The 22,206-nt window shown below is 39.7% G+C and overlaps 2 protein-coding genes and 1 long non-coding RNA gene across 10 annotated transcripts in view; 2 read left to right on the top strand and 1 right to left on the bottom strand.

The window, feature by feature from the left end:
- Nucleotides 1-3,841, bottom strand: part of LOC147833704 (uncharacterized) — a 175,741-nt gene extending 171,900 nt beyond the window's left edge. For 3 of the 4 annotated variants that reach the window (XR_015509651.1, XR_015509655.1, XR_015509654.1), the window contains exon 1: nt 3,434-3,837. This is a non-coding gene — a long non-coding RNA (uncharacterized LOC147833704). Of the gene's footprint in view, nt 1-3,433 lie in introns of all 4 variants that reach the window. The other variant, XR_015509653.1, reaches the window with a different exon arrangement.
- hspa13 (heat shock protein family A (Hsp70) member 13) lies at nt 132-20,577 on the top strand. 3 transcript variants are annotated; one of them, XM_087283087.1, is made up of 9 exons: nt 132-248; nt 877-1,217; nt 1,289-1,502; nt 2,323-2,490; nt 6,614-7,095; nt 17,769-17,840; nt 19,089-19,119; nt 20,142-20,188; nt 20,279-20,577. In XM_087283087.1, exons 1-9 carry the CDS (start codon nt 224-226, stop codon nt 20,294-20,296), a joined length of 1,398 nt encoding a protein of 465 aa, XP_087139213.1. In that variant the 5' UTR covers nt 132-223; the 3' UTR covers nt 20,297-20,577.
- Nucleotides 20,279-22,206, top strand: part of LOC110437909 (uncharacterized) — a 16,042-nt gene continuing 14,114 nt past the window's right edge. For 2 of the 3 annotated variants that reach the window (XM_087284342.1, XM_087284344.1), the window contains exons 1-3: nt 20,279-20,577; nt 21,161-21,250; nt 21,828-21,924. In XM_087284342.1, the coding sequence (XP_087140468.1) occupies nt 21,829-21,924 (96 nt within the window). In that variant the 5' untranslated portion in view covers nt 20,279-20,577; nt 21,161-21,250; nt 21,828. Of the gene's footprint in view, nt 20,578-21,010; nt 21,251-21,827; nt 21,925-22,206 lie in introns of all 3 variants that reach the window. The other variant, XM_087284343.1, reaches the window with a different exon arrangement.

The following is a 22,206-nucleotide window of genomic DNA, read 5'->3' as shown; positions in this document are numbered from 1 at the left end:
AAATTGTGCAAAAGTCCCTTGCATTTTAAAAATGCATTCTGGGTAATGTAGTTCTGTGCGTACCAAATAATCCTTCAGAGTAATAATGAGGTCGATGAAAAGAACTACAACCCCCATAAGCCGAACATCTCATATTAGGTTGACGTGTTATGTTCACGCAGTCGGCGCAGATACTGAATGAACATCTCTTAAACAGTTATTCAATACATACTGGGTTGGAGACATGGCCGGAGAAATGTCAATGATAGGTAAGTGTTTATTTAAATTAACGTACTGGCAACTATATATAAACTCTAGCAAAATAACCATTGGTGTAGCCGTTAGCTAGAAACAGATCTGACGCATCTGTCTTGAAACTCCCTAATAACTGACTGCACTGTGGATAATTACATTAACGTTAACTTGATTTCAAGCTGGTAAATAGTTTTCTTGTTTGGCATAACACAAAGCCGCCAGCCTGTAAAATAAGCTGTTATATGCCAGTCGACTTTCGTTCTTTATGGTAAGTTACAGATGTTACAGCAGTTGGGTCTAAACACCATGTTAACTACCTGTCTAGCTATTTGGTCATCATCAGGAACATTGTCTAGACACCGTACCAAACCATATAAGTGTTTTTTATGTTTTAGTTTTTCTACGTGACATTTATATGTATACCATACAGGCACATGCTAGAAACCTTTATATTTAAATGGAATGTTCATGATTGCTATTATATGGTAACCACTAGTTAAGTGGTGAACTAAAGTATCGTGGTATTACCATCTGACACTGTATCCTATGTGCGTGTTGTAGTGGATTTCAAGCGATAGCAACTTCACATTGCTTATTAGTCAACATTATTTTTTAGCCATACATAATTGTGTGTTTCTCCAGGTTCTGTCATCCTGGCTCTACTTCTGGCTGGGTATCTGGGACAGCAGTATCTACCGCCTCCAAAGCCCAGGGTCATTGGGCTGGATCTTGGGACCACGTTCTGCTCTGTGGGAGTGCTTCAGCCTGGCACTGGCGAGATTGAAATTATCGAAGATGACAAAGGTCGCAAAAGCATCCCGAGTGTGGTGTCATTCACTCTGACCGGTGTGTTTGCTGGACATGAGGGCCAGGAACTGTCTGACGTAAATCCTCAAAATACAATCTATGATGCTAAGAGATTTATTGGAAAGATTTTCGATGAAGAGACTTTAGAAAAAGAGAGTGCAAGATACCCATTTAAGGTAAAAAAATTTTCTTGTTACACTCTATCATTTCTTATCGTGTCTCTGACATTATCATTGCTATTTTGCAGGTGATATTCAACAATGGCAGTGCAGATTTTTTAGTCAATACAAACAGCACTTTCACGGTTACTCCTGAATTTATCGGATCCCGTCTCCTGCTGAAAATGAGGAAGATGGCTGAGAAGCAGCTGGGAGTTCCTGTCGAGAAAGCGGTCATATCAGTGCCAGCAGAGTTTGATGAGAGGCAGAGAAACTACACCATAAGAGCTGCTAACCTAGCTGGTCAGTTTTAGGATTCAGTTTTTAAGCTTGCATTTCATTTCAACAGGAATCCAATTATTCCAGTCTCATGCTACAGCAAAATATATTGCAACAGTTTCTGACTAAATTCATCGCAGTGATCAACAGAAATCCAATATTTGCCTGTCAAAACTCTGTCTGATATTAGGTCTGCATGGGGAAATATTTCATCTCATATGAGATTCAACTCAAGATGTGTATATAATTGAGAGATTACTGTGTTTGGGTGCAGCCTTATACCTTGTGCTGCTGTATACAATTCTACAACATCTATTGTAAAATCTGGAGAAGAAAAGCAGCAAATATAAACTAATTAAAATTTTCTATTGGAAAGAAATGTTTTTATAATATTTGTTTTGGTGCAGAACCAAATGTTTTTGCTAGATGAAATTTGTTTGGTATACATTTTGTTTTAAATATAATTCTTTTTTTTTTTCTTTTTTTTTTTTTTTTTAAACAGTAAACCACACAGGTTTTACATTTTTTAGAACCAGTTAACTTTTACAAATCATGCTGAAAACCTTTTCAAGGTTTTGTATCATTCTAATAAATTGTCAACTTTTAAATCCAGTCATTCCATAGTGATTTTTTGTTTTTGCCATGTTGACCCACAAATTTACTTAATTTGAAATAACTTCTTTGAGAGCAGTGCTTTGTACATCTTAATCAATCTTTTTGGCCACAAGTATTTGTAAAAAAAAAAAAAAAAAAAAAAAAAAATCACTTCTTACTAATAAAAAAAAGCTACTCATGTACTGGTTAGAATCTGTAATGACAAATCATGTGCATTTCTTTTTTTCAGGACTGGATGTCCTGCGGGTGATCAATGAGCCCACAGCAGCAGCGATGGCATATGGACTGCATAAGGCTGAGGTGTTTAATGTGCTGGTGGTGGATCTGGGGGGAGGAACACTAGATGTGTCACTACTCAATAAACAGGGCGGCATGTTCCTCACCAGAGCTATGGCAGGTGAGCTGGGTGATACGATAATGATAAACATCTTAACTAACAGAAGCTTTACTACTGTATATAAAGCTGCATGTTTGAATTTTAATGTGCAAAACCTTTTATGAAGGTTTAACTTCATATGTATTTATTATTAGTTGATTGATTAAAATGTATTTTATTCTGTAAAGCACTGGTAACATTTCTTCCCAATTAAAAAAAGAGACCATGTTTTCAGACATGTCTAGATCCCTTTTTAGACAAAAAAATATCAATGATTTAACTTCTAAAGTATTAGGAAATCAGTATATGGTGGAACATCCATGATTTTCCATCACAAAAAAATAAAAACAAAACTCTAGGCTCTAAAGCCCTTTAATATTGTTCTTTTTTTCTATTTGGAAGCAATGTTATCAGACCTTTTATAGAATAAAACAAATACAAATATTTTAATTTGAGTGTCCTCAGTAGTGATAATAAGCTGGTCACCTTTTTTTGTCTTTTAAGGTAGAGGGTAGTGTTAGAAGACTACATATGGTTAGGCAGTGTTTTCTAAAATTAGCTTTGTCATTTTAAGTCTTTTTTTTTTTTTTTTTTTTAAACTTCTGCCGCAGTTTTGTAATACCAGCAAACCTGTTAGTGTTCCCATATAGAAAAATGCCATGAACATGATTTGTGCAGGTGTTTGATATGGTTTGATATAAACGCGTCTCTAAAGAGTAGTTAGTATCTTCAAGAAAAGTTATTAACGTTATTTACAATTCATCCTGCCTCAATATTATGCTGAATACAATGCTGTTCATTTAATGTTAAGTTATATAATGCAATGCCGCTCTCATTAGCGGTGTTATGCATTTTTAGTCTAAGCTTTTTATGACGGATTAAAAAAAAAGGTTTTAAAATGTTGATATTTGAGATTAGTTGTGTTAGAAAGCTATGTTTTTGCCACAATAGTCAATTCCCTTACCTGTCCATCAGAAAAAACAACATTGGTGTCATCAAATCTCCAGCTGTTGTTTACGCTCGTCAGTGTTGTTGTCGTTGGTCTTTATATCTTGTGAGTTCAGTTCAGACATGTTCTGCTTCTTCTTCGGGACATATTTTTATACAGTCTCTGAGCAGGACAAAGATCTTATGTTATCCTTGCTGGTAAAGCACGGAAATATTTGTTCTCATTTTCAATCTTCACTCTGCCAAACACTGCTATAGTAATCGTTGTACTGAAGCAACAGCCAATGAGTGTGAAGAGTCACTTAGACATTGTAGTAAAACACTGTATTTTAAGGGAGCGATATGAAATTAGCAGTTATAGTTCTTGAACACTTTAGAGCAGGGGTCACCAACCCTGTTCCTGAAGATCTACCTTCCTGCAGATTTTAATAAACACAGCTGTCTGTAATTATCAAGTGCTGCTTCAGGTCCTAATTAATGGGTTCAGGTGTGTTTGATCAGGGATGGAGCTGAATTCTGCTGGAAGGGGTTGTTGCTAGATCAGATTTAGTTGTTATCAAATTTATGATTCATTTATCTATAGTTCTATAGTTACATATTAAATGTCCCATTACTTTGTATTCAATTAATAACTTTGGTTACCATTACCCCAACCCTAAACTCAACCATAGCGGTAATGTAAAAACCGTAGTTGTACAGAGTATTATATATGTTACTTATTAAATTACCCAATAATGCTGCGGACAGAGTTTGTGCTTGCGAAATTCTGTTGTACAGCGCAGCGAAGAGGGGCGAGATAAGATGATTATACATTTAAAAAAGCGAGCGATTGGTCCATATTTTAAAATTCTGTTCAGAGAGGTCAGGTTGTGATCTTTGATTGGTCTCACGCATTCATGTGATGCGATTTTGCAGGTCAGATTTCACTAAGCTAGAACTTTCAAATGTGCCGAACTGCGAAACTTGTCGCACGAGCTTGCATTTCTGACCCTTTCACGTGCATATGAACGGAAGTCTGTGGTGAGAAAAGTGCAGGGTGACCGCAGCTTTAATTGTGTATATATTAATTTCTACCCCTACCCCAATCCTAAACTCAACCGTCACAGAAATGTAAAAACAGTAGCTGTACAGAGTATTATTTGTTACTTATACAGTGTTACAAAAATGCTGCTTTATTGATGTGCGTATCTGCAGCTGTATCCTAGCTAGACCGTATCTTGTCTAGACCACTGGAAGCCAGCTCTGCAGGATCAGGGCTGGCGACCCTGGTTTTAAAGTAAGCTTTAGTCTGTTAAATAAGTACATTCAAGCACACAAGTAAAAATAGAAATACATTTGTATAACATCTTTAGTTATGTTAACAAAACATACATGTCATTTGACAGTTCATTTACTAATGTTAACATACAATTGTGCTTAAAATGGTGAGTTTAGCTTCTAAAAGTAATAAATCCTGTAGAAGATAATTTCATGTATGTATATTGTTCAGTCAGTTAATGAATTTAAAGATATAAATATTTTTATTTTAATTAATCAATTAATTAATTTTTTTCTGAAGCCGTGGTTCTTGGTGATTCATAATAGTGCTGTTAACAATGTTCAATTTCTTACACAGATTAATTTACCTCCTAAGACCTCATATCATTAGGAGCCACAAGTATTATGCTTTGCTTCAACTTTACTCTTAGTGCTGGTATTTTTTTTTTCTGAATCACCAGGTACCCGTTTCAGCTACAAATCTTCAATTTTCTATTAAAACAAAAATCTTAAGCAGAATAAGAATTAAAAAAAAATCTGCAAGTTCTCTTTTTTTTGGTTGAACAATTTAATACAGGTCACATTATTCTCAGGGGTTTGACCTCAATAGCTTTTTAGATTAGATGTTTTTGTAGATGACGCAGTCTCATTGACATTTAACTGACACTCATAGAAATGCCACCACATCTGGGTAGGGTTGCACCAGCTGTTCGTAGGTTCTTTCTTAAACTGGAACGTAAAGTCCTCAATAGGGGCTTAGTAACTACTAGCTAGTTTGTAACTAAATTTGTTCTTTCTTCGGTTGCACCACATGCTCTTAAATCAAACTGTAGTTAGTAGGTCGTAAGCTCTCCTTAAAGTCATGCGTAGTTGCTTGAATGATGTAATATCCAACAAAAAGTATTTAAATCATTAAACTGCTTTAAAATTCTGCAACTAATGTATCTATATATAACTGTCCTATGAAAATTAAATGACAAGTTACAGTTTTATAGTACGATACTGTCAGTCACTATAACAGATGACACGCATACCTGATTCACGAGCCATACACAAAGTTATCTAAACTTGTTTTTTTTTTTTTTTTTTTTATATCTTACATGTTGAAGAGAAAAGAGCTGGGCTGCGTCCGAAACTGCCTACTACTCTGTAGGTTTTGCATTTGAATTTAAACGTACTACTCGGCTGTTACAAAAGTACGTTCTATACAGTATGAATGTGAAAAGTATGAATGGAATTCGGACGTACTACATCCGCCATTTTGTCATGGTCACGTGACCAACCTGCGTCAATTGCGTCGCTTTACTCCCAATCATGAATTCGCTCGCGGGGCATCATGGGATAGCGCATCATGCATGGGGTGCGCACTCTAGAATCTCGCCGGAAGTTATAAGTCATCCGGGTACTTCTCGCATACTGATTTTCGAATTCTATGAATTCGGACATACTACCTGGCTCGCATACTGATTTTAGCGTACTATATAGTATGGAAGTATGCGGTTTCGGATGCAGCCCAGGACTTTTAATTGATGGATACAACAAACACAAAACAGTCCTTCATAGAAAATTAAAATAAATAGAAATACAAATTAATAGAAAATACAAACCGAAAAAAACTAGAAAATACAAACTGAAAAAAATGTGAGATTTGGGAAGATATGACAGCTGTGAGTAGAGAGAGATCATTCTGCATTATGATCGTGAGCTCCTCAATGGAAACTAGTCATCTCTTTTCTGCCGTAAAAATATTTAGTTGGATCGTTGCGTTACATTCAATCTAAGTTAGGTGGTGCAACATATTTAGTAATGTGTAAGTTGTAACTTAGTGTCACTTTAAGCCACAACTAAGCTACGTTTTAACTTGCACACTGCTGGTGCAACTGGCCCCATGAGCACAACCCACCTGTTTGGCCCCATAATTAACACTTAATCTCCACAGGTAATAACCAGCTCGGAGGGCAGGACTTCACCCAGCGTTTGCTCCAGTACACCACAGAGCGAGTTCGGCAGCAATATGGCGTTCCCCCTACTCTTAAAGAAGACATCCATCTCCTCCGACAGGCTGTAGAGGCCGCCAAACTTAACCTCACCCAAGAACCTCACGTTCACCTCCGAGTTCCTCTGTACCTCCAGATGACAGGAGCCAGCGGAGCGCAAGAGGAGAAAGTCCTGTTTGAGGAGAAGCTGACCAGGGAGACATTTGAGGAGCTCAATGCCGACCTCTTCCAGAAGATCCTGGCTCCCATCGAGACCGTCCTCGTCGAGGGCCATCTGGACAAGCAGGAGGTGGATGAGATTGTCCTGGTTGGAGGGTCTACGCGGATCCCTCGGATCCGGCAGCTCATCAGTCAATATTTCGGAAAGGAGCCGAACACGTCAGTGGACCCGGACTTGGCAGTGGTGACCGGTGTGGCCATTCAGGCAGGCATTATGGGTGGTTCTTGGCCTCTTCAAGTCAGTGCAATTGAAATTCCCAATAGACATCTTCGCAAGACTAACTTTAGTTGATCTTTTATTTGTCATATGACTGCTTTGTGCCAGCAAACCAAAAGATGGTTGAGTGACATTGCTTCCTCATGTCTTTGCTTCCTCAAATGCATTAGTTTCAGAGTTAATCAAGACCAACGCAGCAGTTATGTGAAGATGTGGTCTTCAGAACAGACGCAGAGTATTTATTTAGTTCTTCATTATATCAATAGCATCAAGGAGATGCTTTTCTACTGTATCCAGAGCAAGTGTCTGTTTTGGGGTGTGCGATATTTATTATATTATATTATATAATATAATATCAAAACTGAGGTTTTGATAATGTGCAAGCATTATTGTGATTGTGCATTATCATGTCAGTCACTTTGAGGAAGAAAAAAAGTAAACAAACACACTGGATTTGTTATGTATAAGTAATCATATGATTAACTGATATCACTAAAGCAAGGGTGCAGTTTGTTTTTGAAACGTCAACTTAAATGCGATATTGATTTAGCAACAGTTAAAAAATAAGTAAATATTAAGTGACATTTTAGACACAATATTGTCAGTTTTGTTTTTCAAACACAGTAAAATAGTTTAAAGCAGAACATTTATGCACCTCAAAGTTATTCTGACATTTCATGAATGATTCCTGAATAAATCATTTGAGTCAATAGTAGGGCTGGGCCGATAAACAATATTATATCCAATCAAATCCAATTAAACTTTGTCAATAACACTGATAAGCTCTGGACTTTTTTACTCTATATTGGTCTAAAAGCCAATCACACAGCATAAATGTACAACGAGAATCTAAAAGTGTGTTGATATTAGAGATTTTCAGCCACTGAATATTCATCATCCCAAAATAAGTTATGTCGTTTGATGGACCCTCTAATTTTTGTGGCTTCAGTCATTGTCGGGGTCCTCTTAAATCTGGAAGCATTAACAACTCATATTGAAATATATATAGTTATTGTTCAATATGGGAAATAATTATCGAGATAGCATTTTTGACTTATCGCCCAGCCCTAGTCGTTAGCTGGGTTAAGTATCGCATGAGAAATGAGTGATGGAAATGCCTATTTTTGCATATAAAGTCCTAAATGGGTGACTGAAACTGATTTGCCAATTAAACTCAGATGTAGCAAATAATACACCCACACGACCCGTCTACATTATGCTTGCTTTGTTTACTGTTGGTTACTAAGTTACCAATACTACAGTCAGCCACTCTAACAACTTGATGGAAATGCACCTACTTCACATTTGAAATATATTTATTTTTTTCCGAACTTTGAAAACATTTGCATCATGTAAGGAAGAAAACCAGGGTAATAATAAATTTATGAAATCTTGCTTAGTTCAGCAGTTTTGAAAGAATCCTTTGAATGATTCAGTGGATCACTCATTAAAACAGAGACTTGTCGCCATCTACTGGCAGTTTTACAGTCATATTTATTCATCTATGACAGGTGTAAACCAGCCACAAATTACTTTTGGCAAAATATTAATTGCAGTTATCAAAAATAAAAACTCAAATTTGGAGAGAAATATCACACACCCTCACTTGAGACAATATGGGTTAGTTTATTGCCATCTGTGTGCCTAAATGGTACAGTACTCAATGTGCAATAAGTCTTTTATTGATGTTCAGGGAAGCAGCAGTTAGTATATAACTGAATGATCATTCCAGTCTTGGCTATTTAGGGACCGAGCACCGAAACGGTGCGTAGGCCCTATTGGAATTGCTCTGTTTATTATTAGGGACCGAGCACCGAAACGGTGCGTAGGCCCTATTGGAATTGCTCCGTTTATTATTAATGGGGTTTGCCATAGGCAAAGTCCATTCTTACTATTGTGCTGGCTTATTATTAATGGGGTTTGCCATAGGCAAAGTCCATTCTTACTATTGTGGTTTATTATTCTGTCTTCTTCTTCTTCTTCTTCTTCTTCCGTACACTTTTTCGGCGCGTAACTAGTCCCGCAGCTTTCGTCCCAGACCCTTGAAAGTGGGCTCAAATCGTGCGGCTTTATCGGGAATGGTGTGCTATGACTTTTATAAGGGGTGGGTGGTTTTGGGGCCCCGCAGGGGCCCCAAAACCACCCCCCAAAACGCATTGACTCAACATTACGCCCAACTTTGACAGATTATAGCGCCAAGTGTGAAATTCATAGAAATATGGGATTTACAGCATCTGTAGGGGGTTGCAGCCTAAGTGAGAACATACCCCGCAAGGGGGTATAAGTTGCACCCCTGGGGCTCTAGGACGTCCCAAAGTGCTCCCATTGACTTACATTGGCCCATTGACTCCCATTCATTTTTCTAGAAGAGCACTAAACGCGCCGCGAAATGGGACGACCTTTAAAGCGTTATAGCGCCAAGTGTGAAATTCGTAGAAATATGGGATTCGCAACATCTGTAGGGGGTTGCAGCCTGTATGAGAACATACCCCAAAAAGGGGTATAAGTTGTACCCCTGGGGTGCTAGGACGTCCCAAACGGGTCCCCATTGACTTTACATTGCCCATTGACTCCTATTCATTTCTTGACTCACATGTCAATCACAGTACATAGCAGTGTCATACAGACTTGGGGGTTGGCTTACTTAACTGAGGCAACCAATCAGCATCTCAATATGATTTTGAAGCTCACAAGCCACGCCCCCCCAAACCATTTAAAGACCCCTAATAAGTGCCCCATTGACTTAACATGGGGTGGGATGTCCCATTGCAGATCCCATTGACTTCCATTATAAATGTTACACATCAATAACATTACATAGGAGTGTCATAGAGAAATGGGGGTGGGCTCATTTGACTCAGGCAACCAATCAGCATCACTATATGATAATGATGCTCACAAGCCACGCCCCCAAATTGGTCCCATTGACTTCTATTATAATAAGGCTAGATGCATATCTTTGCATAGCACTGTCATACAGACTTGGGGGAAGGCTCATTTGACTCAGACAACCAATCAGCATTTCAATATAATAATGAAGCTCTTAAGCCACGCCCACAAATCCATTTAAATACCCTTAATAAGTGTTCCATTCACTGCCATTTTAACTGGTCTACATGCATATCTTTGCATAACAGTGTCCTATAGACTTAGGGGTTGGCTCATTGGACTCAGACAACCAATGAGCTTTTCAATATGTTAATGAAGCTCACAAGCCACGCCCCCAAACTGGTCCCATAGACTGCCTTTATAACTGGCCTTCATGCATATCTTTGCTTAGCAGTGTCCTATTGACTTGGGGGATGGCTCATCTGACTCAGACAACCAATGAGCATCTCAATATGATAATGAAGCTCACAAGCCACGCCCCCAAACTGGTCCCATAGACTGCCATTATAACTGCTCTACATGCATATCTTTGCTTAGCAGTGTCCTATTGACTTGGGGGTTGGCTCATTTGACTTGGACAGCCAACCACATTCAAGTTCACTCTGTAACCTCGCCCATAGCAACAAAACAGAGTACCCTAGCAACCGTTCATCAACAGCTATATCTCAGCATCGGAACATCGTAGAGACTTGGGGATTGGCTCGTTTGACTCATGCTAGCAAACGGAACTTTCTATATGCTACACATGCTAGCAGTGACTAGCTACATGCTAATATTGACTAGCCATGTACTGTAACTTGCTAGAAATGCTTACTAAGTATAAATATTTCATCAGGCATGTATGTGAGGCTTGCCTAGTAACCACCCAGGGTACCCTAGCAACTGCCTAGCAACCACCCAAATTACCCTAGCAACCGCCTAGCAACCACCTAGCAACCGCCTAGTAACGCCTTAGTAAGGGCCTAGCGACCACTCAGGACACCCTAGCAACCGCCTAGCAACGCCTTAGCAACCACTCAGAATACCCTAGCAACCACCTAGCAACACCTTAGCAACCACCTAGCAACCACTTAGGACACCTTAGCAACCGCCTAGCAACACCTTGGCAACCACCTAGCAACCACTCAGAACACCCTAGCAACCGCCTAGCAACCACTCAGAACACCCTAGCAACCACCTAGCAACACCTTAGCAACCACCTAGCAACCACTTAGGACACCCTAGCAACCACCTAGCAACACCTTAGCAACCACCTAGCAACCACTCAGGACACCCTAGCAACCGCCTAGCAACCACTTAGAATACCCTAGCAACCACCTAGCAACACCTTAGCAACCACCTAGCAACCACTTAGGACACCTTAGCAACCGCCTAGCAACACCTTAGCAACCACCTAGCAACCACTCAGGACACCCTAGCAACCGCCTAGCAACGCCTTAGCAACCACTTAGAATACCCTAGCAACCACCTGGCAACACCTTAGCAACCACTTAGGACACCTTAGCAACCGCCTAGCAACACCTTAGCAACCACCTAGCAACCACCCAGGACACCCTAGCAACCGCCTAGCAACGCCTTAGCAACCACTTAGAATACCCTAGCAACCACCTAGCAACACCTTAGCAACCACCTAGCAACCACTTAGGACACCTTAGCAACCGCATAGCAACACCTTAGCAACCACCTAGCAACCACTCAGAATACCCTAGCAACCGCCTAGCAACACCTTAGCAACCACATAGCAACCACTTAGGACACCTTAGCAACCACCTAGCAACCACTCAGAACACCCTAGCAACCATTCAGAACACCCTAGCTACCAAAACAAATACATTGTACCCCAGGCTTAGGGGTTGGCTCATTGGACCCAGACAACCAATGAGCATCTCAATATGGTAATGAAGCTCACAAGCCACGCCCCCAAACTGGTCCCATAGACTGCCATTATAACTGGCCTACATGCATATCTTTGCTTAGCAGTGTCCTATTGACTTGGGGGATGGCTCATCTGACTCAGACAACCAATGAGCATCTCGATATGATAATGAAGTTTACAAGCCACGCCCCCAAATTGGTCCCATAGACTTCCATTAAAATAGGCCTACATGCATATCTTTGCTTTGCAGTGTCCTATTGACTTGGGGGTTGGCTCATTTGACTTGGACAGCCAACCACATTAGAGTTCACTCTGTAACCTCGCCCATAGCAACAAAACAGAGTACCCTAGCAACCATTCATCAACAGCTATATCTCAGCATCGGAACATCGTAGAGACTTGGGGATTGGCTCGTTTCACTCATGCTAGCAAACGGAAACTTCCTGTATGCTACACATGCTAGCAGTGACTAGCTACATGCTAATATTGACTAGCCAAGTACTGTAACTTGCTAGAAATGCTCACTAAGTATAAATATTTCATCAGGCATGTATGTGAGGCTTGCCTAGTAACCACCTAGGGTACCCTAGCAACCGCCTAGCAACCACCCAAATTACCCTAGCAACTGCCTAGCAACCACCTAGCAACCGCCTAGTAACGCCTTAGTAAGGGCCTAGCGACCACTCAGGACACCCTAGCAACCGCCTAGCAACGCCTTAGCAACCACTTAGAATACCCTAGCAACCACCTAGCAACACCTTAGCAACCACCTAGCAACCACTCAGAACACTCTAGCAACCGCCTAGCAACACCTTAGCAACCACCTAGCAACCACTCAGAATACCCTAGCAACCGCCTAGCAACAACTTAGCAACCACTCAGAACACCCTAGCAACCACCTAGCAACACCTTAGCAACCACCTAGCAACCACTCAGGACACCCTAGCAACCGCCTAGCAACGCCTTAGCAACCACTTAGAATACCCTAGCAACCACCTAGCAACACCTTAGCAACCACCTAGCAACCACTTAGGATACCTTAGCAACCGCCTAGCAACCACCTAGCAACCACTCAGGACACCCTAGCAACTGCCTAGCAACACCTTAGCAACCACCTAGCAACCACTCAGGACACCCTAGCAACCGCCTAGCAACACCTTAGCAACCACCTAGCAACCACTCAGAACACCCTAGCAACCATTCAAAACACCCTAGCTACCAAAACAAATACATTTCTCCGCATTTACGCATTTCTTGCTATTTTGCCCAGTTTAGTACCATTTTGTACCCCATCGATTTGCCACGCAAACCCCATTCACATTTCCTTTAGGAAATGTACAATTCTAGTTCTTCTTCTTCCTTCTTCCGTACCATTTTTCGGCGCGTAACTAGTCCCGCAGCTTTCGTCCCAGACCCTTGAAAGTGGGCTCAAATCGTGCGGTCTTATCGGGAATGGTGTGCTATGACTTTTATAAGGGGTGGGGGGTTTTTTGGCCCCGCAGGGGCCAAAAAACCCCCCCAAAAATCCCATAGACTTAACATTGAGCCGAACTTTGACGAATCACAGCGCCGAGTGTGAATTTCATAGAAATATGAGATTCACAGCATCTGTAGGGGGTTGCAGCCTAAATGAGAACATACCTCGCAATGGGGTAAAAGTTTCACCCCTGGGGCTCTAGGACGTCCCAAAGCTCTCCCATTGACTTACATTGTCCCCATTGACTCCCATTCATTTTTCTAGAACAGCACTAACGCCCCCGCGAAATGGGACGACCTTTAAAGCGTTATAGCGCCAAGTGTGAATTTCGTAGAAATATGGGATTCGCAACATCTGTAGGGGGTTGCAGCCTGTATGAGAACATACCCCAAAAGGGGGTATAAGTTGTACCCCTGGGGTGCTAGGACGTCCCAAAGGGGTCCCCATTGACTTTACATTGCCCATTGACTCCCATTCATTTCTTGACTCACATGTCAATCACATTACATAGCAGTGTCATACAGACTTGGGGGTTGCCTTACTTGACTGAGGCAACCAATCAGCATCTCAATATGATTTTGAAGCTCACAAGCCACGCCCCCCCAAACCACTTAAAGACCCTTAATAACTGCCCCATTGACTTAACATGGAGTGGGATGTCCCATTGCACATCCCATTGACTTCCATTATAAAGGTCACACATCTATAACATTACATAGGAGTGTCATAGAGACATGGGGGTGGGCTCATTTGACTCAGGCAACCAATCAGCATCACAATATGATAATGAAGCTCACAAGCCACGCCCCCAAACTGATCCCATTGACTTCTATTATAATAGGGCTGGATGCATATCTTTGCTTAGCAGTGTCCTATTGACTTCTGGGATGGCTCATCTGACTCAGACAACCAATGAGCATCTCAATATGATAATGAAGCTCACAAGCCACGCCCCCAAACTGGTCCCATAGACTGCCTTTAATACTGGCCTACATGCATTTCTTTGCTTAGCAGTGTCCTATTGACTTGGGGGTTGGCTCATTTGACTTGGACAGCCAACCACATTCAAGTTCACTCTGTAACCTCGCCCATAGCAACAAAACAGAGTACCCTAGCAACCATTAATCAACAGCTATATCTCGGCATCAGAACATCGTAGAGACTTGGGGATTGGCTCGTTTGACTCATGCTAGCAAACGGAACTTCCTATATGCTACACATGCTAGCAGTGACTAGCTACATGCTAATATTGACTAGCCAAGTACTGTAACTTCCTAGAAATGCTCACTAAGTATAAATATTTCATCAGGCATGTATGTGAGGCTTGCCTAGTAACCACCCAGGGTACCCTAGCAACTGCCTAGCAACCACCCAAATTACCCTAGCAACCGCCTAGCAACCACCTAGCAACCGCCTAGTAACGCCTTAGTAAGGGCCTAGCGACCACTCAGGACACCCTAGCAACCGCCTAGCAACGCCTTAGCAACCACCTAAAAACCACTTAGGACACCTTAGCAACCGCCTAGCAACACCTTAGCAACCACCTAGCAACCACTCAGAACACCCTAGCAACCGCCTAGCAACGCCTTAGCAACCACCTAGCAACCACTTAGGACACCCTAGCAACCGCCTAGCAACGCCTTAGCAACCACTTAGAATACCCTAGCAACCACCTAGCAACACCTTAGCAACCACTTAGGACACCTTAGCAACCGCCTAGCAACACCTTAGCAACCACCTAGCAACCACTTAGGACATCTTAGCAACCGCCTAGCAACACCTTAGCAACCACCTAGCAACCACTTAGGACACCTTAGCAACCGCCTAGTAACGTCTTAGTAAGGGCCTAGCAACCATTCAGGACACCCTAGCAACCGCATAGCAATGCCTTACCAACCACTCAGAATACCCTAGCAACCACCTAGCAACACCTTAGCAACCACCTAGCAACCACTTAGGACACCTTACTAACCACCTAGCAACACCTTAGCAACCACCTAGCAACCACTCAGAAGACCCTAGCATCCGCCTAGCAACACCTTAGCAACCACCTATCAACCACTTAGGACACCTTAGCAACCACCTAGCAACACCTTAGCAACCACCTAGCAACCACTCAGAACACCCTAGCAACAACCTAGCAACCACTCAGAACACCCTAGCAACCACCTAGCAACACCTTAGCAACCACCTAGCAACCACTTAGGACACCCTAGCAACCGCCTAGCAATGCCTTAGCAACCACTTAGAATACCCTAGCAACCACCTAGCAACACCTTAGCAACCACCTACCAACCACTTAGGACACCTTAGCAACCGCCTAGAAACAACTTAGCAACCACTTAGAACACCCTAGCAACCGCCTAGCAACACCTTAGCAACCACCTAACAACCACTCATAACACCCTAGCAACCGCCAAGCAACACCCTAGCAACCACCTAGTAACACTTTAGCAACCACCTAGCAACCACTCAGGACACCTTAGCAACCACCTAGCAATGCCTTAGCAACCACCTAGCAACCACTTAGGACACCATAGCAACCGCCTGGCAACACCTTAGCAACCACTTAGAACACCCTAGCAACCGCCTAGCAACCACTTAGCAACCACTCAGAACACCCTAGCAACCGCCTTAGCAACCACTCAGAATACCCTAGCAACCACCTAGCAACACCTTAGCAACCACCTAGCAACCACTTAGGACACCTTAGCAACTGCCTAGCAACACCTTAGCAACCACCCAGCAACCATTTAGAACACCCTAGCAACCGTCTAGCAACACCTTAGCAACCGCCTAGCAACGCCTTAGCAACCACTCAGAATACCCTAGCAACCACCTAGCAACACCTTAGCAACCACTTAGGACACCTTAGCAACCGCCTAGCAACACCTTAGCAACCACCTAGCAACCACTCAGAACACCCTAGCAACCACCTAGCAATGCCTTAGCAACCACTCGGAATACCCTTGCAACCACCTAGCAACACCTTAGCAACCACCTAGCAACCATTCAGAACACCCTAGCAACACCTCAGCAACTGCCTATCAAACATTCAGAACACCCTGGCAACTGCCTATCAACCACTTAGAACACTCTAGCAACAACCTAGCAACCACTCAGAACACCCTAGCAACTGCCTAGCAATGTCTTAGCAACCACCTAGCAACTACTCAACACCCTAGCAAGAAATTATCAACCACCTAGCAGAACATGTTAGCAGTGCCTAGCAACGACTAAAACACCCTAGCAACCACCTAGCAATGCAGTAAATCACTGATTTGTGATTGTCTTAGACATTTATACATTAATCAAATATAAACATAGCAGTTTTTTGTCTGCTCAGACTTGTTTTCAGGAAACACCAACTGTTACACACACACACACACACACACACACACACACACACACACACACAGACACACACAGACACACACACACACACACACACACACACACACACACACACACACACACACACACACACACACACACACACACACACAGACAGTGCCGGAGTGGAGCTCCTTTTTATCTCTGGAGTTTCATGCCTTAGAACGGCCCACTTCAGTCGACGACTGATTTTGTTAAAATAACGTTATTTCCAATTCAGTTTCAAATGACACTAACACACTAACACGTTTTTCAAGGATACAGGTGCCTTAGAACTTCACATTTTTATATATAAATGAGAACATTAATTCTATATAGATATCCAGTCATTTGTAATGGTTGTAACAAGTAACCCAAACAGTATTATATGTCTTTACACTAAAAATGAAAAAACGTATTTCTTCCTGGTGAGCTTTGAACGCGGGTCGCTGGCTTCGTAATCGAACGTGCTAATCACTAGACCACGATGTCGCTATTAAATACAGGTGTTGGGTACAAAGAATAACTATTGCACTGCTATTGATGTCTACTTTTTTTTTTTTTTTACCCTACTCTTTCTCCTCTTTTTAGATTTCTGATCAAGTTATGTCAGATTTATTAATGTAGTGAATCATCAGATTTTTATTAAGCAGGTGTAATCATCATTAATATTAATTAATATTCAGTAAGGTGCCGCTGTTTGGGGTGAAATGATAGTTACATCATCATTCACACACACACACACACACACAGAAAAATTATTTTAATTCAGACATTTTTATTTACTATAATACTTAAAGATGGCTAGATTCAAAATGGAACATGGTAAACAATGTCTCTGAGTTGTTATTATTACAATTAATTTACCTGTGTTATATATATATATATATATATATATATATATATATATATATATATATATATATATATATATATATATATATATATATATATAAAATGCACTCTTTTTTTAGTTAGGCACTAAAAAGTCACACTTGAAAACGGGTGTGGTCCTCTCCATAAATGGAGAAAATCTTAATTCTGCAGGTTGATTGGCTGTGCCTTGCCTTCTATTGGCCAACGATGATGAGCCGTCTTCAGGTTCCAGAACTTTCTGCGGTGAGTAGGTTGTTTTAGAGGTTTGCTCTTATAATTGCTGTTTCACGTTCAATTAAAACATGTATATTAAAAAGTATAGATTGTTGTTGCTTGTAGTGGATGTAAAAGTAGCCATTCATGTCCTTTAGTGGGATTTCAGGTGTGCATAATAATTCAGGCTGAAGCCGTTGTACTCACGGTTAGATCTTAACTTTATGCAGGCTGCTTTATCACGTACAGTCACGTTATACTCTAATAAATTTTAAACTGAAGTCGCGATTAGAAGAATTACGATTCAAGTCGCAAAAGCTGCGATTATTTCGATAAATAACGTTACTGTGGCGAGGGCGGCCCATTAAAACATGCTACTAACTATCGTCAACGTACTTAATCAGCAGCTGACCGTTACAGCAGAACCCACGAGCCTGTATTTCACTGATATGGACATGAAATGAGAGCTGTGAGCTACAGGTCTGCATTCCCGCGGCCCGCGGCTGTACTGAAGCTGAGAGCGAGACGGTGTGTGTGTGTGTGTGTGTGTGTGTGTGTGTGTGTGTGTGTGTGTTAGACATTTGACCTGCTTGCTTAAGGTAACGTGTCCTCTCGGCTATTACAGTGAGTCTTGTGGTTAGACACACATGAGCATGTTACCCTGCAGCTGGAGTTTTCTTTACCGCGTTTATCATGAATCAGCTGTGATATCCGCGCATTTAAGACTTTAACCGTGGCCGTTTGTCCGTATCACCGTCACTCCGATGAATAACTCGAGCCGCGGTAACCGCAGTCGAGAAGAATCGCAGCCCTTTCTGTTGCGTGTGGGAACATAATGACCGATTATAGGTGTTTAAGAACTTATTCGACAGCGCTAAAAAAGCAAGCGAAATTATATTTATTACATTAGTTTATTTGTTGTAAATGCTCTTGTCCTGTGCATGTAGGTTAGCCTTGTTTCAAGAACAGTGTTTTCTTTCAGCAGGTAAAATAAACGAACAAATGACATGTAAATGTATAAACTATACATTCTTTTGCTAGAATTTTTGTGCTGGGAAGTAAAATCTAAAATTGTGTATAGAAAGCATTGAAAGTGCACTGCGAATGTCGTGAAATCAATATAAAAAATGTTACACAATCTAAATGTACAGGTTTTATACATGTTTATTTAATATTGCAGATAGAATTTATGTAATTGACATTAAAATACAATAGTCATTTCCCTAGTACAAATGTGCTTTTTATGCGACATGATTGTTTCTACTTTTATCTTTTTAGAACTTTCACCAGCCTATCCATCCTGTGTCAGGTAATGATTGAATAATTAATTCTATAATAATTAATAATAATAATAATTCTGGCTTTTTGCAGCAGTTAAACTCACTTTTTGGAATGTAATCAGTTTTTAAGATAACATTAATTTCATACATTTATCAGACCACTACTATAAGGGGGGAAATTAAGTGAGCAAACATCCTGTTTCTCCAGATTTGTTAGTTATGGGCTTGAGTTAAAGGGATGGTTCACTCAAAACTGAAAGTTCTGTCATTTACTCACCCTTTATGTGTTTCATACATTCTTCTGTTGAGCAAAAAAATACTTTCAAGAAAGCTGGGAACCTGTAACCATTTACTTCCATAGTATTTATTTTTCCTATGTACTATGGAAGTCTAGTGTTGCTCCGATTTTTGCTTTTTTTCCCTCCAAAATATCTTTAGTATTCAACAGAATAAAGTTAGTCATAAAGGTTTGTAACCACTTCATTGTTAGTAAATGCATAAAAGTGAGTCAATTGTTTATTTTGGGGGGAATTATCCCTTATAAATTATTCTATTTTAACTTTTTTTTTTTTCAAGGAAAGTAAAGTACAGTTGGTCTGAGTAACACTTTTTTTTTTTTTTTTTTTTTTTTTGGTGTGTCTGAAAAGTGTTATTCCATGGAATATCGATTTCTTAAACAAACAAACAAACAAAAAAAAAAAAAACATTTGTATTGTGTAAAATCCAGTACAAACATGTCTTGAAAAAAAAAACAAGAATTGGTTTACTGAAATGCATAACTACAGGTCTAAATTGTAAAGCCAGAGAAACAGTTAAGGGGTCTGTTTTCCCCCTACATCACTTTTCCGAGAATCTTTTGCAAATGACTCTGATAGTATGTTTGTCGCAAATTGACTCCTTTAAAAAATAGATACATGCTTTTGATATATCCCTAACAATTTATTTTATTCACAGATTAACTATGTTATTGATAAGTGATGTTTAACATGGAGAGAAGGTAATGCATAGTTGACATTAATTTTCATTAAAGTTATTTTTGTCCCTTTTTCAGAGAGACTCACCAGATATTCCAGATTCTTCACTGCACTTTGCATCTTGGTGAGTGTTGGATAACATTTTTATTTCAAAAATTGAGAAAACAATAGTTGTTGCTTTGACCTAATTTGTTCTATTTTCTTTATTTTTCAGGTTTCTTGTGAAAAATAAAACAACTACTTCTGTTGTTTTATTTTTCAGTGCTCTCCATATTTACAGGGATTACGTTTCTTTTGTTTTAATAAACTTAGAATTTTGTAATTTATATTTTCTTTTTTTTTTCTGCATTTTTTTTTCCTTAACTTTTTTTTTTTTTGTTTGTTTAAAAAAAAAAAATAAATTAAATTACACACTGTACTGTCTTCTATAGTTGCTAACCTCTGTTTTCTTCCAGATACTACAGGTTTCATTTTCTCAAGTTCTGCAGTGCTTACATCGGGGGAAGTTTTAAAGTATGTGCCAAAGAAAAAAACATTTAGTTTGCTTTCTAAATGTCTCGTAATGTGGCAAAAGTCACCTCATATCCTAAAAAGTACTTTGATGTAACATCATTTCTGTACATTTAATTTAGTTTATTTTCAACATGTAAATAATTTTAGTTTGGTGTGTCTGAAAAGTGTTATTCCACGGAATATTGATTTTTTTTTTTTTTTTTTTTTTTTTTTTTTGTAAAAATAAGTACAGACTTGCCTGGAAATACAAAAAAAAAGGTTACTGAAATTGGTTTACTGAAATGCATAACTATAGGTCTAAATTGTAAACCCAGAGCACCAGTTAAGGTGTCTGTTCTTCTTCCTGTTTTCCCCCATACATCACTTTTCCGAGAATCTTTTGCAAATGACTCTGATAGTATATTTGTCGCAAATTGGCTCCTTTAAAAAATAGATAAATGCTTTTGATGTATCCCTAACTATTTATTTTATATACAGATTAAGCATATTATTGATAAGTGATGATGTGTAACATGGAAAGAAGGTAATGCATAGTTGACATTAATTTTCATTAATGTTATTTTTTTTTTTGTCCCTTTTTCAGAGAGACTCGTCAGATATTCCGGATTCTTCAGATACTACTGGTTTTCATCTTGTCAGGTTCTGCAGTGCTTTCATCGGGGGAAGTTTTAAAGTATGTGCCAAAGAAAAAATGTTTAGTTTGCTTTTCTAAATGTCTCGTATTGTGGCAAAAGTCACCTCATATCCTAAAAAGTACTTTGATGTAACACCTTTTCTGTACATTTAATTAAGTTTATTTTCCACACATGTAAAGAATTTTAGTTTGGTGTGTCTGAAAAGTGTTATTCCACGGATTATTTATTCCTTAAATCTTTTAAAAAGCATTTGTTATTGTGAAAATATAAGTACTGACATGTCTGGAAATACAAAAAAGTGTAAAAGTAGTTTAGAGTGAAACAAGAATTGGTTTACTGAAATGCATAACTATAGGCCTAATTGTAAACCCAGAGAAACAGTTAAGGGGTATGTTCTTTCTCCTGCGAATTAATGGTCTGTTTTCCCCCTACATAAACAAAAAAAGGAAGCAAATGTAATTTGTTTTTTGTTGATCTGAAAAATGGTCCGATCTGTGACTCAGAAATTGAAGTGTGATCTGAGCTGTGAGATTTGTGACCCATTACACCACTAACATATATATGTGTATTTGTTTCTTTTAGACTTGTGTTTTATTTTTAACTTTTTTGTTAAAGGATGCCACGAAAAGGGAAGAGATCTCAGGCTCAGAAATTGCGCTGGAGAAAGGTAGACCTTCAAGATGTAGAAACCACCATTTCCAGCATTAAAGAGGTACTACTGAAAACTGACTGTATATCTAATTTGTAGAGTTAAAGCAGTCACCTATAAATGTAATGATAAAATAATTAGCTTTTTTATTTTAAAAATGGGATTAGGAATATTACAAAATTGCAGTTATTTTTTGCAAGTTTAGCTAAGCCTAGGAAAGACTGGCTTTTAGCTCTGCTTTCACTTTGTCTTCTGATTGAATGACAGGTTGTAATGCTGCTGCTTATTTCTTAAAGTGGAAGTAAAAGACTGAACATGGAAACTGTAAAGCCAGATGTGCGTCTA

The sequence above is a fragment of the Danio rerio genome, chromosome 15 (assembly GCF_052040795.2).
Source record: "Danio rerio strain M-AB ecotype USA chromosome 15, GRCz13ab, whole genome shotgun sequence".
Taxonomy (NCBI): Eukaryota; Metazoa; Chordata; class Actinopteri; order Cypriniformes; family Danionidae; genus Danio; species Danio rerio.
The sequence above is the reverse complement of the archived record's forward strand: the minus strand, read 5'-3'. Positions and strand labels throughout refer to the sequence as shown.

Coding starts and splice junctions, on each gene's coding strand:
- hspa13 (XM_087283086.1), top strand. CDS start 224: ATGGCCGGAGAAATGTCAATGATAG. Junction 1,503..2,322: donor AAGAGCTGCTAACCTAGCTG/GTCAGTTTTAGG, acceptor TCTTTTTTTCAG/GACTGGATGTCCTGCGGGTG. Junction 7,129..17,768: donor GTGGTTCTTGGCCTCTTCAA/GTCAGTGCAATT, acceptor TTAATTCTGCAG/GTTGATTGGCTGTGCCTTGC.